The sequence below is a fragment of the Mauremys reevesii genome, linkage group 3 (genome assembly GCF_016161935.1).
Source record: "Mauremys reevesii isolate NIE-2019 linkage group 3, ASM1616193v1, whole genome shotgun sequence".
NCBI classification, from domain to species: domain Eukaryota; kingdom Metazoa; phylum Chordata; order Testudines; family Geoemydidae; genus Mauremys; species Mauremys reevesii.
Window position 1 is genome coordinate 183,267,167 of NC_052625.1, and position 18,505 is coordinate 183,285,671.

At 38.0% G+C, this 18,505-nt stretch overlaps 1 protein-coding gene across 4 annotated transcripts in view; it reads right to left on the reverse strand.

Moving 5' to 3' along the window:
* The window catches only part of NBAS (NBAS subunit of NRZ tethering complex), a 350,592-nt gene that overhangs the window by 255,562 nt on the left and 76,525 nt on the right, over nucleotides 1–18,505 (reverse strand). For all 4 annotated transcript variants that reach the window (XM_039531043.1, XM_039531042.1, XM_039531044.1 and 1 more), the window contains exons 22-23: nucleotides 4,273–4,356; nucleotides 2,179–2,332 (exon numbers count right to left, since the gene is read on the reverse strand). In XM_039531043.1, coding sequence (XP_039386977.1) covers nucleotides 2,179–2,332; nucleotides 4,273–4,356 — 238 coding nt within the window. The remainder of the gene's footprint in view (nucleotides 1–2,178; nucleotides 2,333–4,272; nucleotides 4,357–18,505) is intronic.

Sequence of the window (18,505 nt, forward strand, 5' to 3'; positions counted from 1 at the left end):
ATTAAGGACTTGGTTAATTCCTTCTCTTGTGGAGATTCAAGGGAAGGGGAGGGGGAGGTGAGTCCCTCTTTGTGTTGAGTCAAGGATTTGACTCGGGGTAATCTCTCCAGAGCAGGCTGGAGAGAGGGAAGGGGGGAGGGGAACTGGCTGTTTCTCTCTCTCTCTCTGGTGAGATTCAAGGGGTTTGAATCTGGGTTCCCCAGGGGAAGCTTGGGGGACAGACAGTGTGTCAGACACTTTAACCTGACTGGTGGCAGCGAGAACCAGATCTAAACTAGGATTTTAGTTTAGAGAAGTCAATGCAAGTCCCCACATTGGAACCCAACAGCTCCAAGTGGGGGTGAGACCTATGACAAGGCCAATAAAAAGATACAGTCAACTAGCTTTCAAATACTGAAAGGAGGTGTTTGGAAATGAGGGTGTGAGATTAAAAAATACAGGAGATTTATTAGTACAAACACTCTACAGATGATATCAAAATGTGATGGATACACAGGCAGATGACTGCAAGTAAATGAGTTAAAGTACAGAAGTTGAGTACAGAAAAAAAAAATCAGACAAAAACTTGACAAATAGTAATAATACTGCATTTTGTTTTTAATAGTACACCCACATATTTTCTGAATATTAATTCTAATCTGTGTCTTTTCTGTATCATCTGTGAATCTGTCGCCTTTGCAAATTCTTACTGAACTAACAACAAACTTCCAAATATCAATTACATTACTGACACATTAAATGAAACTGTGCTCCAGTGTAACACAGAGAGCTGTGTATTATAGGAAAACCTCATTGGATACAATCAACCATCATAACATTTTTCAAGGCCAATGTAAATGATTTCCAAAGGCATTTCTGGGCACTAAGAAAAATATTCCCTATATCTTTTATCTTTCTTGAAATGCAAGAGGAGATGAATCTTTTTATTAGTTAAGGATTTTAATTCTGTAGGCAACTAAAATTTTTAAATTATTATTTTTTAATAATAATTTTTATTTTTTTTTAATCTTAGAACTGGAAGTGACTCTGACGGGTCACTGAGTCCAGCTCCCTGCCTTCACTAGCAGGATCAAGTAATTATTTTGCCCCTGATCCCTAAGTGGCCTGCTCAAGGACTGAACTCACAACCCTGGGCTTAGCAGGCCAATGCTCAAACCACTGACTTATCCCTCTCCCTACTCCCCCACTCTGGGGTCACTAGCAACATTATCTTTTACTGTTATTTTAGTCATTAAAAGAGAGGGTCTACAATGAGGGTATCTGGAAAGATTAAGCATTTTATGAAACATCGATGAAACTGGAAGGATCAATTAACTCAGGAATATAAAGAAATAAGAGCTCAGGTTGATCTGTAAAATGAAGTACTTAACATTACTAATTAATAGCCACAGGAGTATTTTAAACATCTCTATGTTGTTAAACCATAAGTGAACTGTAATTATCTGTGACATTCCACAGAGGATTCTCAAAACTACAGTCAGGGAAAGAGCATGTCATAACATTAATAGTAACACCTTCCAGTCTCATGGCACCATTCATCCAAGGATCTCAAAGTGCTTTACATATTTTCAAGATGTGGGGAAACTAGGGCACAGACAGGCTGCATGACTTGCCCAAATTCACACAGCAAGTTGGCCTGACATCACAGCTGAGTTCCCTGATTAAGCCACTCACTATTCAACACTTCTTCCTTTAAAAAACATGAACATAAAATGTGTAGCAGAAGGGAAAATGCACTTTACGGCTGGGAAAGTTTTGCTATTTTCTAGAGCCCAGGTACAGATAGGCCGAAGGAAATTTACTCCTCCATCACCCCTATGAATCGATCACAATTGAGCTGAGTAAATCTTAAACAGGACTGAATTCAGGAAACACACTCTAAAATTGAGAGAGCAATTTGGGGTCATCTAAAATTATTATTTGGCAGCAAAGTAGTTTTCTTTCCCTATACGGGCACATATGAAAAATAAAAATCTGTGAATCCATACTTAATTCCATGGCAAGCGCCCCAATGACCTCAATAGGCCAGCATTTTACATCAGTGTCTGCAATCACTACCAATACTCAGTTCAGATGGTTTGATATTGCCTACTTTTGACACAGCTTAATTAGCTTCGAAAAGCAATAAAATGCTTGCATCTATGCCAACAATTACTATTTCTGTGCTGCTGTTCTTACCTGCATAGCATAGTTCTCAATCTCCTGTGCCCTATTCCAATACCAGTCAGAAACCAGGTCTATCGAAAGCTTAGTAGTTCTGTACTTTAATAACTCAGGTTGTGCTTCATACAAGAATTCATCTTCATCTTGAACAACTGGTTCAAATATAATTCTGAGAAGAGCAGACAAAAAGTTACAAAGGTATATACAGATGGACTAAGACTGAGGGCTTGCCTACACTTACCGAGGGATCGATGAGTGATGATCAATGCATTGGCAGTCGATTTAGTGGGTCTAGTGAAGACCCACTAAACTGACCACAGATCGCTCTCCCATCGACTCCTGTACTCCACCAGAACGAGAACGGCGTTTCCCATCAACATTGCATAATGTGGACCCTGCGGTAAGAAGATCTAAGCTACGCTGATTTGAGTTACGCAATTAACATAATGTAACGTAACTCAAATCGCATAGCTTAGATCAAATTTCCCCTGTAGTGCAGACAAGGCCCGACACCAACAGCTAATGTGTACGTGCAAAGCTCTGAACTAAACATTAAATACTAGCAGTAATAAGCATTTGTACTAAACTGAGAAGCAAGCAGTAAGAACTTTCAAATAGAGCAAATACATTGATTGAAAAGCCATTTTTTAAATAATCACTACTCCCTATAAAGATGCTGTTTGACAAAACCAGGAGACATTACTCAGGGAGAACTCATCCTGGACTCTCCCCCCCACACACACACACACAAAAACAAAACAATGATGCTGACACAATTTGCACACATAAGAAAGTTCAACTTCCCATAGCAGTCTCCAGTACATCTGCATAATAAGGTTTTTGTTTTTCATTATATGATGATCACAGAATAAAATGTAGCAATACAAAACACCACACTTGTTCACCCAGACTTAAGGAAATGGTGCAATGTAAACAAGTCAAAAGCACTGTAAAAAAGTTTGGGAGACCTGTCTGTGTAAAACTTATGAATTCTGTTTGAAATCGTATCAAACTATAAACTCCATTTTGCTCACTGAGCACCATTTTGAACCTGCAGCCTGCATATTGAGCTGGAACACCCAGGAGAAATTCTTGCACCTAGCAGACAACTAACAATGGAGGGTAATTAAACCTTGATGACTGTCCATATAAATGGAAGTACCCTTGGACAAAGAGCTGGCTACCAATTTTTCAAGTCTGGACTCCAACTGGGAACCACCAAGCAAGAGACAGATCGCTTTACAGGAGTTTTGAACCCAACCAGGGATCCCTCTGACAGAGGGGACTGGAAATCTATAGAAGAAAGGTTCTCTCACAGCCATTTGAGAGAGGAAGAAGAGACCAGAATCAGAATGCAAATCCTAAGAATGCTCAAGAGTAGTGAGCAAAGTGACACAGGGAATTTTGTACAGATTTCCTTATTTCGCATGGATCAGTAAATCTCTTAGGCTGTCTAAAGTGAAGAGTAATTGCTTTAGAAATCCTTTTGCAAAGTCTATTTCCTACAACTACCAAGTGTCCCTGAAGGGGTTAAGTATAAACCAGGGTGCCCACTAGGGTGGAAGTCTGCAAAAGGGCATGCTAAAGATAGAGATACCCTGGGTGAAGGCTAACACTGGTCCGGAGGCAGCTAGGCCACAGGGTCCCACTTCCAAAAGGGATATCAGATAGTGAGTCAGCACTCAGTAAGTGGTCAAACTAAGAGCCAAAAACTGACTGAAGCCTATCCAGACACTGGCCCAGTGGCTCCAAACACAGCAGCCTGGTGAGCTTCCAGCAAGGGAAGCTCATCTGAGGCTGTGACACATACCATTAAAAGTTACTTAAAAACCCATGGGCACAAAGATGAAGAGTTAATATTGTTATGAGTCCCTGAACTCATAGTTTCTCTACTTTTATGTAATTAAAACGTCAGGTTTAACACTGCATTAGCATAGTGTTGTTGTTTTGAATATATTTTTGTTACATGAGCTTTTAATTGTCTACCAATTTAGGCATAAACAGTAAAGACAAATATTTTAGTCATGCATTCCATCAACCTTATTTTAGTAACCTCTCAAAGTGTTCTTTTTAAACACACACACACACACTCTCTTTCTATATACCTACTTGCACTGTGGGTTTTCACACCAGTCCTCTTCCCGATGCTTCTGTTCATTCCACGGAAGAATCATCAACACATCCTGCCTACAACTATTACAAAACACAATGAAAATTTTATACAAATAGTTTGAAAAAATATAGATTGGTAAAAACATTCTGTTAACTGAATAGATAGTACAGCAAAGTATTTGGATTCAGTCTATATTATGGGCTACCATTCAATTGGCAGGATCAATTCCTAACAGGTATCTGTTGCATAAATTGGGCATACAGAGGCATGAGAATAATTTTGCATACCTAGCTTGGAAAGTCTGTATGCTACTTACAGGATATTTGAGAGCTATTTCATGGACAACAGATTTTACTCATATTATTTTTGACAATTTAATATCTTAGATTTTTCTAATTGTCAAAAAATAGCAAAACTATAGGTCTGGGATTCCTTTGCTTTCACGGTAAGGATATTTAACAAGAATATTTCTATCACAGAAGTTTGAAATGAATAGTAAAAGAATGGGACGGGATCTTTAGCTTAAAAAAAGAACAGGATTCTTTAAAAACTTGTAGACAAATCCTTGTACTGAACAGAGATAAAATATGCCCTGCTGTATTGATTTTCTCAATTAACTTAGACATGGGTTTCTGCCTACAAACATCAACAGTGAATATTTACTAAATGTTGTAGTGAGAATCATCTAAAAATGGAATTTGCATTTCCCGTATACAATATAGATTAAGAACAACAAAAGGTATTAGTGAAAACAATTAGTTATGGTCTTTATCCTTCATCTTCTTAGTATTAGTTAGGTATTTAAACCCCCCAAAAAAGCTGTAAAATCTTGTTAAGCCATGCCGAACAGAAACCAAAGCACAGGAGATGAGAAAAACTGTGCACACAGGCATGGTTTTAAATTTTCAACAAATTAGAGAAATAAAGTGTACTATGCCTTACTCATTTTAACATGATCCTGATAATTCAATACCATAATACTGATGCAAGCCTTACAGGCATGACCTCTTTACTGCAAATTAAAGGCTAATATAAATTTCTCATCCCTTCGAGGACAGCAACAGTGTAACCGGTAGCAATAGATATTTATGACTCCTTCCCTCAGTAGCTTAAAAAGCAAAATTCTATGTTCTGATGCACAAATCAATTGTAAAAGCATAATGCAAATAAACTCATGAAAAGTATCAGAGGGGTAGCCGTATTAGTCTGGATCTGTAAAAGCAGTAAAGAGTCCTGTGGTACCTTATAGACTAACAGACGTTTTGGAGCATGAGCTTTCATGGGTGAATACCCACTTTGTCGGGTGCATCCGACGAAGTGGGTATTCACCCACAAAAGCTCATGCTCCAATACGTCTGTTAGTCTATAACGTGCCGCAGGACTCTTTGCTGCTTAAACTGATGAAAGGTGACCTGAAAATTTAATTAACTATCACGTTTAGCAATAGGCACTACATATGTTATCTAAGTGGAACACCCTCACCCACTTTCACCACCCAGGCATATTTCTCCAGAAAGGCCACATGTCCCTCCTTCCCCACTGTGATACTTCCAACAGTGTTGGTGGCACAAAGGACAATCACAACTACCCAAAATTAGACCCTTCACTGGAAAAATCAGCAACGAAGTGTCAGAGAAGTATCTGCAGGTCATAAAGTTCAAGAGGAAGAAAATATAGGAAGAAGCACCAGCTCTAATGATTATAGCACAGCAAGTGGAGTAAGACCTATGTTCTATATCAGTCTGCACAACTGTAGGTACGTCTCAGCTTCCCTATGTTTCCATTTTCCCCACCTTTAAAATGGGCATCACCTTCCACCTAAATTAAATCATCAAATCCTGATATTACGTATCTTTAAAAAAAACAAAACAAAAAAACAGAGTAGTTTCCATGATGATGCCAAACAAGCCTGCTCCTTCTCCTTCACTTCAGTGCTCAAACTTCTAGCCTAGCTGACTGACAGAAATTTGTCTCCTCCTTGACTGGTGGAGGGATAAGGCTAGCCATAACAGCTGTTGCGGTTAGTATAGGAGAAAGGAACTACAACAAAAAGTGGGAAAACATTTTGTTTCAGAACTCAGCCAGTAAGTTGTAGTAGAGGTTGAATAAGAACACAAGACCAGCCATACTGGGTCAGAACAAAGGTCCATCTGGCCCAGTATCCTGTCTTACGACAGTGGCCAATGCCAGGTGTCTCAGAGGGAATGAACAGAACAGGTAATCATCAAGTGATCCATCCCATCACCCACTCCCAGCTTCTGGTAAACAGAGGCTAGGAACACCATCCCCGTCCATCCTTTTCCCTATACCACTCAAACAGATAAAACAAAAACAAAGGTGGGGACAATGAGAAAAGGGCTTCAGAATCTCACTCCATCAACCAGAAATATAGTCCAGTGTCATTACCCTTTCTTTTAAGCCCTGACTCCTTTGGTGTAATTGTGTCCCTATGAAAGTCACTGGGATTTTTGCCCCATGACTGCAGCATTCTTCTGTCAGCCATACTGGACCAGCCTATAATACCCACATATATACCCTGGCCACTTTGGGGACTTTTCACATCCTTTAATGTTTAGTGAGTTGTTTTAATCCATTTCTGCAAAAAATGTCCCCACACTCATTTTGGACACCCTCTCAACCCAAGTTTTATTCAACCCCACCTGTGTTTAAGAGCATAAACAAGAGGTGTTTTCTAGAACACTAGGCTGAGAAGATATGCTAAGTGCTTGTCTAACATTTCTGTAATATTGCTGGACCATAACAAATCCACTTTGCTTTTTTTTAAGAATTAGAGGTGGGGAGACGGTTTTCTTTCCCAGTACTTTAACAATTACACAGGGTTTTAATTCGATGGCTCCAAGAATCCTAATGCTAAACAAACTTCTCATTTTTATTGTAATAACTTGTGTTATGGTTTAAGGTAAAAGCCTTTTCAATTAGGAGTTTAATATCATACTTGATCACATCAACTCAAAAATTTTTTTACCAGTTACAATTTTGTTTCTATTCATCAATTTGAAAAACTTGTATTCTTCATCACAGGCCAAGATTAGTTGTTAATAGAGCTGAACTTCTTAAAATGGTATTTCTTAGTGAAACTGAACAGAGCATGTTAAGCAGACACTGAGCATGCTAAGCAAACATTCAACACGAGAGGATGTTGCACCCTCCATGAACATTAGTTCCAGTGCGGAGAAATCTATATTAAGGAGACAGCATCTGTCTCTCGTGACAAACAATGGATGTGCTACCAGAAGCCTTTCACCATCATTTTTTGACTGGGCAGGTATAACTTTTGCTTTTTTGTGTAACCGTCACTTTAAACACCAAATAGACAACCTACATTAAGTAATGAGACTAGAGCAGACTGCTCTTACTACAGTCCCAAGTTTGAAACTTAACTACATTTTAATCGTCCACCTTCAGTTGCTTCAGAAGTTTTCCACATATGGTCTCAGCTCAAGTGGGAACTTTCAGGAAAGTTTGTTTAGCTGTCTGAGCTATGAACATTTTTGTTTATGGGGAAGAAGGATGACAGATACACTCATTTTTTTCCCTGTGCAATTGAAATGTGGCTGAATCCTCAAAAGTGGTTTGCTTTGATGATCTCATTGTATTAAATTGTTTGCCATTTCAATATGTTAGGATCATTTAAAATTGCTAATTAAAAGCCAGCAAGGATGGGTCTGTGTAACTTGGCGACTTCAGTTCTGAACAGTCTGTGCTTATAGGACTCAGAGTGGGGAGGAACTGAGACTTATTCTGGAAGCAGAACAGCTCAGAAATTGTCTTTTAGTCCATTAAATAAATGAAAGGATACAAAAATGCTGCTCTTAACATAGCATTAAGGTTGAGGGATCTAACAATCTAAAGTCGGCATTATCAAATGTTAACTTTGATGGACCGTTTGTTATTAACAAATACTGGTGTAAAGTCCATGAAACATGGCTAATATAAAGCAAAGCAAACCTTAACTTTTGGAATTTTCTGTCTTGAGTGCTTGGTTTCTCAACTTGGATGTTTCATTAGCATTAGTGGTTTGCAATTAATAGCTCAAAACTTGCAAAATTTCTTCGTAATTAACCAGAATGTCAATCATATTATTGAGTCTACATGAATGATGTGCCTCCTTCTTCCAAGTACTTTCAATACTGTTTAGATTCCCACCATACACTGGAAAAAGCTGTTAAAATTCTCTTATATTTTAACAAGGACATGCAAGCACCCACCCAATCTAAGACAATGAATTACTGTACTCCACATTTCCTTTCAGAAGACTGATATCAACACATCCAAGACCCATACCTTTCCTCTCATATAAACCACATGGCTTCACCAGCTGAAAAAAAATATAAATATTTCCTTATCCTCCCTTTAAAAATTATCTTGAGATCTTGCTGATTCCAGCACCAAAGAATTCATACTGACGCTGCTCCAAGAAAGGAGAAAATTGTGCTGTCTAAATTAAGATGGACAATTTAAAGTGCTGACAAGAGGAACAGGGAAGGTACTCGGGGCATTTTAAAGCAGCATGTGCTCCGTTAAATACTGAACAATTGCATCATGAACAGGAATTTTCTTCATTAATTCATTTCCCCCCCTTAGGTATACATCAAGTTTTTAAAAACTAATGTGCCATGCAAAGCAACACTTTCTGATTTATAGGCACTTGAAAAGAAATGTGCAGATAGGGAGTCCATGTGGAATATCTTGTCCAACATCACACTATGGCCTGTAATTTCAACTGTAATAAGAACAGTTCAGAGGATCACTGACAGAAACTGTATTTCACTCTGTTCAGATTTGCCAGACTTTTCTTTCCTTGGTTGGGAACCAGTTTTTTTCCCCTTAATTCTATGAAGAATGAAAAAACAGCATTGCCCCCGTGAAGAAGTTTAGCACATGATGCAGAAATGACAGCTGCAATTGTTCATACTTACAAGCTGACATCTAAGTAATATTATGAGCCTGGTTAAAAACAGACAAAAGCTCTTTTTCATATTAAATCATTGCATCTCTGTATGGAACACTGTAGCCTACAAAAAAGAATCTTCATTCTTGCTAAAGAAACATGACCCCAGTGCCATTAGGAGTGGCCAAAGTCCCAAAGGGCCACCTTCCCCCTTCTCTCTTTTTCCTTTCCCACAGGAGAAAATAAAGAGATATCTTTATGGCATGTTTACTGATAAACTATAAAATGGAGTACCAAAAACCTTGCAATTTCGGTTTTGACTGACTTGTTTTGCAATTCTGAAAGCACAGATTTACTAGAGAGATGAGTGGGTCTAAGGGGGTGGGGGATTTCCAGAATTGCTTATGGGAGCTAGGTCTCCAACACCCATTGAAAGTCAAAGGAAGTTGGGCAACTGGCATGTTTGAAAATTCCATCACAAAAAGACTAGAAATAGAAGAGGTGGTATCCACAAAAATATCAAGCCTGGGTTATATAAGTAAATATGGCATTTCAGCCTCAACCTGGAATTTTCTTGCCAGGAGCACTTTAAGAATCTCTCACTCACTCACATACAAAAATACATAAGTTTACAGACAGAAAGAAACCCTGTCCCTTAATTCAATCGCCTCGCCAGCTCTCTAGCCTTCACCTGCACACCAAAAAAGGATAAACCAGACTTTTTACTGTATGCATTATCAGAGCTTTTCAAAATGTCCCAAATGGAGCATCACAAGAATGTGTCAAGTTTTAACTGGCGTAGTTGTAATAATCATGGGACAAATGCAGTAGAATCTCTGTACACTTCTCTATAATCCATTTTTTCAAATGTTTTGTTATGTTCTTACTAATAGGTTGGATGTTAACAGAGGAATGCATGATATTGAAATGGTCCTCTTTCACCAATTCATCTTTATTATACAGACCTTTCTCTGTAGGCCTGATTTAATGTCCACGGAAGTTAATGGAGATATTCCCGCTGACTTCAATGTGCACTGAACCAGGCCATATATTGAATAACACACTTATGGGCCTCTCTCCCATATTTTGTGTGCTTTACCCTGGCTTAGATTACAAAGTATCACACACCCTGGATAAAACCACATAGAAGACACACATTCATAAGACCCCATTAACTTCTCCCACTCCCATGACGTCTCAGTGGTGACCACTCCCTCACACAGAAATATGCTGCTAGTAGAGAGCAGAATCTGCTGACAGGGTCTTGGCTCACACACTAGGGTCAGCCAGGAAGTGAGAGGTTCTATGACACAGGTGAGGGAGCTGCCAACTCAGCACTAGTGATAGTTATTCCATTTAATATTTATACAATAAAAATAAACTGACATCCAGCTAGTATTAAATCAGAAAAGAAAAATGGTTGAAATTGTCTTATAATAGGCACAACTGTAATCAACATATGGTTGTCTCTAAGAATTTAGACAGAGGTCAAAAAAATTAAAAAAATTAAAAAAAAAGCCACTATATTTTATTACTGCTATGTTGTTATTTATCAGTACCTAGTCAATTTCAGAAACTTGCAGAGTTGGGGCAGGTTCCCATAAAAATCCAATATAGGAGCAGATGCAAGACTATACGCCAAACACTTATGCACACACAGTACATTACGTTCAATCTCTGAGAATCTGTTTTAAGCTTCCATTTTAACTGTATTTAAAATCTGTTTTACGGACTTTAATTTTCTTGCCCTATATAAAATGGTTAACACTGAAAAGCAGAGTTTTGTCCACATTTCATCAGTTTCTGGGTCAACCTTCGATCCCTCTGCACAAGTGTGGCAGCCCTCAACCAAACAGGCCATTTTAGTTTTCTTCACAGACCACCAACAGCAATTAGCAATTGCAACATCCATCTATTGCAATATATGGAACAGTTCTAACAAACATCAAAACATCTATAAGAACATATTTCATCCCTAAAAAGTCTGCTGGGGGAAAGAGGTGATACTGATTTTGGAGTCAGACAGCTTATTAAAATAACTTATTTTATAGTCCAGAGTACGGAATACAATTTACTTTGCTCTATATGCTGCCAGCTGGAGCTCCCTATGAATTTCCTTACGATTTAACGATGGCTCATCTAATAAACCCTCTTTCATTTTAATCAAAATGCTAAGGAATAGATTTGAAGTAATAGAAAAGACCTGTCAAAGTGATGTGATATCCTTCCAGATATGGAACAGAATCAGCATGAGAGCTCACAAGAGCAAACCTATGGGTAATGCAGTGGTAATACATTAGCATGGCATTAAACTTCAGAAGATCTACAAGGAGCACTCATCCCACAGATTGGTCATTATTTTTACTTCTATCACTTCCAAGGGCCATGATTTTTGACCTATTTCTTTCAATGGACAGAAAAACTGAAATTATCGTGTAACCAGTCAGTCATAATCTGAATATTAAATATATAACGAAGTACAAATGTCAATCAGAAAACCCCAAGTACAAAGCTTTGAGTTCCCATACCAATACTTCCATCTATAATGATGCCAAAAAACACGAAAAGCCTGCTATTTTTCAGCAACTAGCTCTTTAATCTCTCAAAATAGTTTGACATATTAAAACATCTATAATCTGCAAACATTGCACACAGCTGAACTACATGATACATGTTCTCTTTCCCATCACCGTTGTATTCTCTCCCCCATCCCTTCCCACTGCTCATTGCACCCATGTGCTGCCTCTTCTTTAACTTAGTTTGTAAGGTCTTTAGGAAAGGAACTTTGTTTGCACGCACCTAGGACTAATGGGGCCCAGTCAGGACTGTGCCCTGTGGGTGCTTTCATATTAAAAATAAGTCAATAATATCATCATTTACCATAGTTTTTGAACAGTGATGTGGCCCATTTCCCCAATAAGTAACTTGTATTATTACAATATGTCAAGGAGATACTAGTCCAGAAACCATCTACTTATTGATTCACAGCAACTCCCATGCAGTTTGCACAGCAGGCGCCATTTTATTTTTATGTGCCCTTAAAAGCAGCTCAGAGTAATCCTACTGAGCCACTTCAGAAATTTTTCTGTATTTGATTTTATCATAGGAGTTTATGACCGAGACCTGGAAAAACGAGGGACAGCACAACTAACTGTCTCAATATGTCCATACCTATTAGTTGTGGGAAATTCATTCATTATGACAGCCCGTACTTCAGATCTGTATATGTGACCTTTCTGATACAGTGAAGGTAAATCTTATCCAGATAATAGTGGGATCGTTTCCCTTTTTACTTTACCTCACTATTTTAACATTTATTTCAGGGATGAATCTATTTTTACTGTTATCCCTGGCTATACCATGTATAATTCAGAAGACAAGTTTCTCAGAAAAGGACCATGCACACATATGGTACCATACGAACAAATGAGATGCAAAAATAACATGTGAATGAAGTACAACTAGCTGTTCCAAAACACAGATATAGAGTGCAGAATTCTGAATTTAGAACGTGTAAGGATTTAATCGTTATGAACACTAGCACACGTCTCAAAAAACTCAAGGAGGTCATTTTATTAAATAGCTCCAACGCATTTTAGAAAAATAATGCCCTTTAAAAAATGTCTCCAAGATTTTTATAAAGGAAAATCAATTATATAGACAGGATTTTACCCAGACACCAAAGACTTAAACAAAGTCTTCCATCTCCTCCTGCCAAATGAACTTAGCAGTCAAGATTGGCAGAGAACAGGGAAGTTCTGCTTTCAAAACAATCATGCACACATCAGTACTCTTCTTTGGCCATCATCAACTGCCAGGAGCAACCGGACATTAATAGTCCCAATGGAATAGTGCCAGCTTGACTCACATAGGAAAAATCTTAAGTGTGGTACTGTATGCCAAATACCTACAATAAAATCTACAGATTAAAAATCACACAAATGCTAAGCATTACCTATTACACACTGAAATTTGTTTGCAACACTTTATATATTCTTCTTGCCAATTAAACTGCTCCTTCTAAAGAGCCAAAACACACTTTTTGATGTTTTTCCCCTTGGTATGTTATTGAAGCTCCTACTTCCTTCAATACACTCCAAATTCAATTGGTGTCCAATCAATTGACCGACTAGGAAGGCACTCAACTCCTGATCTTTTTCTTTTAAAGGGTTTCACTTTTCTCAATATAGCCCTTTTCACTCTATAAGACTAGTTCAACTGGTCTTATAATTCTCTGCTTTGATAAAAGACTGCCTGATTTATTGTAAGTGCCATAAACTACTTATTGCAAGTATTCAAGCTGTGGGTTTATTTTTCTCATGGACATGTTTTCTAAAAGGTAAGGTATTATTCAGTTTTAGGGACAGAGTTCAATTCTTTCTTTTTTCCTACGGTGACTTTATACTCTGTACACAGTACTTGCAGGAAAAAAGTGCAGTGCGTGTTTCTATATGACTCACAAATGTCAGGTTGAGTTTGTAGAGCTGACAGTTAGGAAATACTGCCTCCTCCCTGTAAACTCAGCACATCTGATCTGGAAACACTGAGACACAAAAAACATGGAACTTCACAATGTCATTTTCACATATTCACTGTCTCTTTCTTTCTTTTTTTTTTTTTAATTATTAAATCGGAGTCTCTCTTACCATCTGAAAGGTTTGCTGTACTAAGTATTGGTTCTGAATATCCGATATAATGAACACAGATTACAAATGCAAGGTATCCATATGCTAGAGATGAGAAAGCTATTTATGGAAGATGTTGAATGCACAAAATATGGTACAGTTCTCACAAAGTCTTCCATCCATATACCATCAAAAAGCTATTAATGTGAGGATTCTGACTCTCATCTTATTTGCATTTAATTTGGAAAAAAACTCCATATACTGAGGACATAATAAAAAACTTGCAATAGAAGTACTTAGAGAGTCATTTGTTCTGCTGCAATAACATACATTTAATGCATATCCATATTTTACATTTTAAAATGTCTGAAAGTTATCAAATCTGAAATATAGTATTACATCTCTATTTTCCTTCTGTTTTATCACATGCTTTTCTTTGAATACTAATACATTATAAATATCAAACTAGATGAAACAATTGATGACCCTATAATATTAAGTCAGGCATTTTTATCTTTATTACAGAGGTTACAAAACTACATTATTCCATGTCTGCTTTATGGTCAAATCCTGAGAAAGATACTGAGCACCTGCAACTGCCATAGAATGAAATGAAAGGACAGAATGCAATGTCAGTGCCACTTGCAGGTTCTCAGGATTAGGCCCTAGGCATAGCTTCATTATGCCTGAGGTCATCTTTTCCAAAGAAGAGGGGTAATAAGGAAAGAATGGTCTTTTAGAAATTCATGGTGTATATTTATCATATTTGTACATGTTGTTTGTGCTTTATTTTTAATTCAGGAAAAAGCTCCCCTCAGCCAGTTAAAGAAAACCAGATTGTCAATTATAAGAGTAACAGACACAGCCAGGCACTTTGTGTGACTGTAACTACATCCATTCTAAACTTTCATCTTATTTGATAAACTGTGACAGGGGAAAAAAAGGTTGCCAGAGAGGAGATAAGAGAGTGGCGTGTTCAATACTCACAATTTTCTAGAGAGGGAGAGCGAGAGAGAGAGAGAGAGGAAGCAATACATTCAAGTGCCCTACTATCCTAAAGCACAGCCAGTGCCATTTCTTTAAACCACCCTACTCAAAAAGAACCATTTTGGGATGATTAACCCAAATGAAAATAATCAACATTTAAAATAATAGCATCTCAGCTGCTTGCAGCTTTCACTGTAACTTCTGCTTCAAAATTTCTGCTGTGAAAACTAATGACAGACCCTTTGAAAGTGACTCTGCTCTTGCAGAAAGTTTTACAGCTTATGTTTAAGGTTAAGATTTTGTCACTGTTATTTTTAGTAAAAGTCAAAGGCAGGTCGCAGGCAATAAACAAGAACTCACGGCAACCCAAGCCCTGAAGTCAGAGGTGACACAAAAATAAATAAATAAATCACAGAATCTGTGACAAACCTGTAGCCTTACGCTTAATCTGTTCCACCTTGTATTTAGCTGTGATACTCTGAATACCTTTCCCAGACCTGAAGAAGAGCTCCGTATAGCTCAAAAACTTGTCTCTTTATTGGACCAACAGAAGTCGGTCCAATAAAAGATAATACCTCACTACTTGTCTCACTAAGTCAGATGTGGCATTTAAGAAGAAAGGCATTTTTTAATTGTAGGATTCAAGCACTGATGATTTTAAAGCTTCAATATAACTTTTTATATTCACATGTAATAATGCCACTTCACCTTGGATTATGCCTCTATGTCAGCCTCTCTGCCTTCTTCTCTGGGTCACTAAGCAATGCTCATTTAGGAATCCTACTATAAGACATTCTTAAAAGATATCACAAATACATCCATCTTTTCATACTTGCTTGTTTTGTTGCAGGCAGTTGTGCCCATTCTAGGACTGTTAATTACTTATCCTATCAGTCCATTTTACATATTTTATCCAAGTACCGTATTGTTAATTTTTCATTTGCCATTGGATGGATTTATTTTCTAGGATTCTACCCCTATAGGCAGACACTTAGGATGTTGCTTCTAAAGATCTTAAGTTTGGTGGTTTTGCTGATCACGCTGGACTTCCATGCTGTACTGAGTTTTCAAAATACAGCACTTGCTTTACCTATTCTGGACTTTATATCAAATATGCAAGCACTAGCATCATGAATCATACTACTCAGATAAGTACATTTATTAATAGTTTTCAAGGCTTCACTTTCTACATAAGGAAAATTATTGGTAGGTAAATTTTCATAACTTCCGTCTGATTTATTGATAACAAGACCTATTTGCTTGAGAGAATTTGCAAGAACATCTGTGTTTCTCTGCATATCTTCAACTGATTTACTTATAAGACAGATGTCATCTGCAGAATGTAAGCCCCCAAGCTCACCTACTACTCCCACAATACCCCTTTACCTAATGATAGTCTGTCACATAAAGTCAACAATATAGGGGACAAGATACAATTATGCCTGACACCAATGCAAGTTACTAGTGACTAGTAACATTAACCAGTTCATTAGCTCCTGGTTTACTGACTGTTTATTGAATGATTTTGTTGGGGATACCATAGATTTGTATCATCTGCTACAAAGATTTTCCATCTACACTAATCTCTTTTGAAAAACTACAAAATTCAGAACTATTGGCACTTGCCATTCATTGTTTTTTTTCCACAATATTATGGAAGATGAACACCTGATCCACACAATATCGATTGGGATGAAAATCAGCTTGTTGTTCTAAGTCTGCGACCTACGGCATCTCTAAGTCTATTTAGGGTGCTTACACAGAAGACCTTCGCTGGGACTGAAAGCAGCACAATACCACATTAGTTATTACAATCACTCAAATCTACCTTTTTGAGATGCTGGTTATAATCCTTCTTTTCCATTCTTCTGGGGCATGGCCCTTCTCTCATATCAGGGATAATAGGATTTTCATGTTGTCCTCTCCACTTGCCTTAAGCAGTTCTGCTATGATTTGATCTTCACCTCATGATTTATTGTTACTTAATCCATCAATGTCTGCTTTCAATTCATCCAGGGTAATTTCCTCAAAGCAAACATCAAGCTCTGCCACTTTCTCTGTTATCAAAGCTGAATGCTATCTCTGGTGGAGGTCTGTTAAGGATATCATGGACATGCCCTATCCATCTTTGGTTTTGTTCCTCTAAGGTAGTAAAGGGTTTTCCCTTGTTTATCTTTTACTGGAACTTCTCTACTATGGCTAAAATCTCCAACAAGTCATTTAGTGGTTTGATAAACACTTTTCATTGCTGCCATTCTTGTTACCAAATGCCTATCAATAAATGCTCTTTTATCCTCCCTGGCTGATCTTTTTTATTGGTTTATCTTTATCTCTATATTCCTCCTTTTGTTGTTTACCCTCTTCTGGCCCTAAGACATTAAGTAGATTTAACCTGGTTTTTCTTTCTGCAATTGTCAGGGTCCTCCCCCCACACACACTCTGAACTCTGGGGTACAGATATGGGGACCCACATGAAAGACTTCCTAAGCTTATAGTCTACCATCTTAGGTTAAAACTTCCCCAAGGCAGTTATTCTCAAGCCTCCCCAGGAAAGGGGGTGAAGGGACTTGGAATCCCTATCCCCCCAAAATATCCTCCCAAGTGACCCTTCCCTGAATTTTTCTGTAAATCACTTGGTCGTGGCAGCAATACCATCCAAGGACAAGGAAAGGAATTTGTGCTTTGGGGAAGTTTAGGAAGTCTTTCATGCGGGTCTCCACATCTGTACCCCAGAGTTCAGAGTGGGGGGAACCCTGAGGGTGGCAGTGATGTGATAAACCGTAGGTTCAAATCAAGCCTCTGGAGTACCTCCACAGCTGGGATGGGTCATTCAGTCCTTTGTTCAGAGCTTCAATTTGTAGCAAAGTCCCTCCAGAGGGAAGAAGCAGGACTGAAGACAAAATGGAGGAGATGCTGCAGCCTTTTATAATCTCTGCCATCTGGAAGATCACAGCAGCAAAATAGAGCATGAAGTCACATAAGCAAGCCACATGCCCATGCATGACTCAATTCTTTATATGCCCACGCCATTGTTTACATGTTAGTTTGAACATTCCCAGGAAAGCTCAGAGGTGGATTGGTGTCTTCCAAAGCCCATTGTCAGTTAAGTGTTTCTTGATTGGGCACTTACTGAGACTAGTCCCTTCTCAAGAAGCTGACCAAATGCTTCACTGAGGCTACTTGGAATCAAATACACTGAGATACAGGTACATAGCCAATATTTATAACTTCAACTACCAAAATGATACACCCAGACAGATAGCATAATTATAATCAGCAAATCATAACCTTTCCATAGACACCTCACACGACAACCTTTGTACAATATTTGCTGCAAATATATAACAGTGGTTGCAACAATGATCTAAACGGTAATAGCTTATGTCGAAAACATCACAGCAATAGTTTCCCACATGGCACTGCAAATTCATTCTTCTTTCCTAACTTTGTTAAATCCAAGGACAGTCTCTGCTGTCTTAATAAAAGGTTTGCTAATGGCTTCCATGCTTTTTCTATATCATAGACTACTTCTGCCACATTTGACAGCTTTCTTTAAAAGTAAAATTCTAAATCATTCCTTATTTGTTCATCCTCAGGTTTAAAGATAGTCATCTTTCTTATAATCATCTTTAGAGGCAATTTTCCCAATTTCATTTCATAATGACAATGCATTGATAATCACTTCCTATATATGCTCTTCTGTAT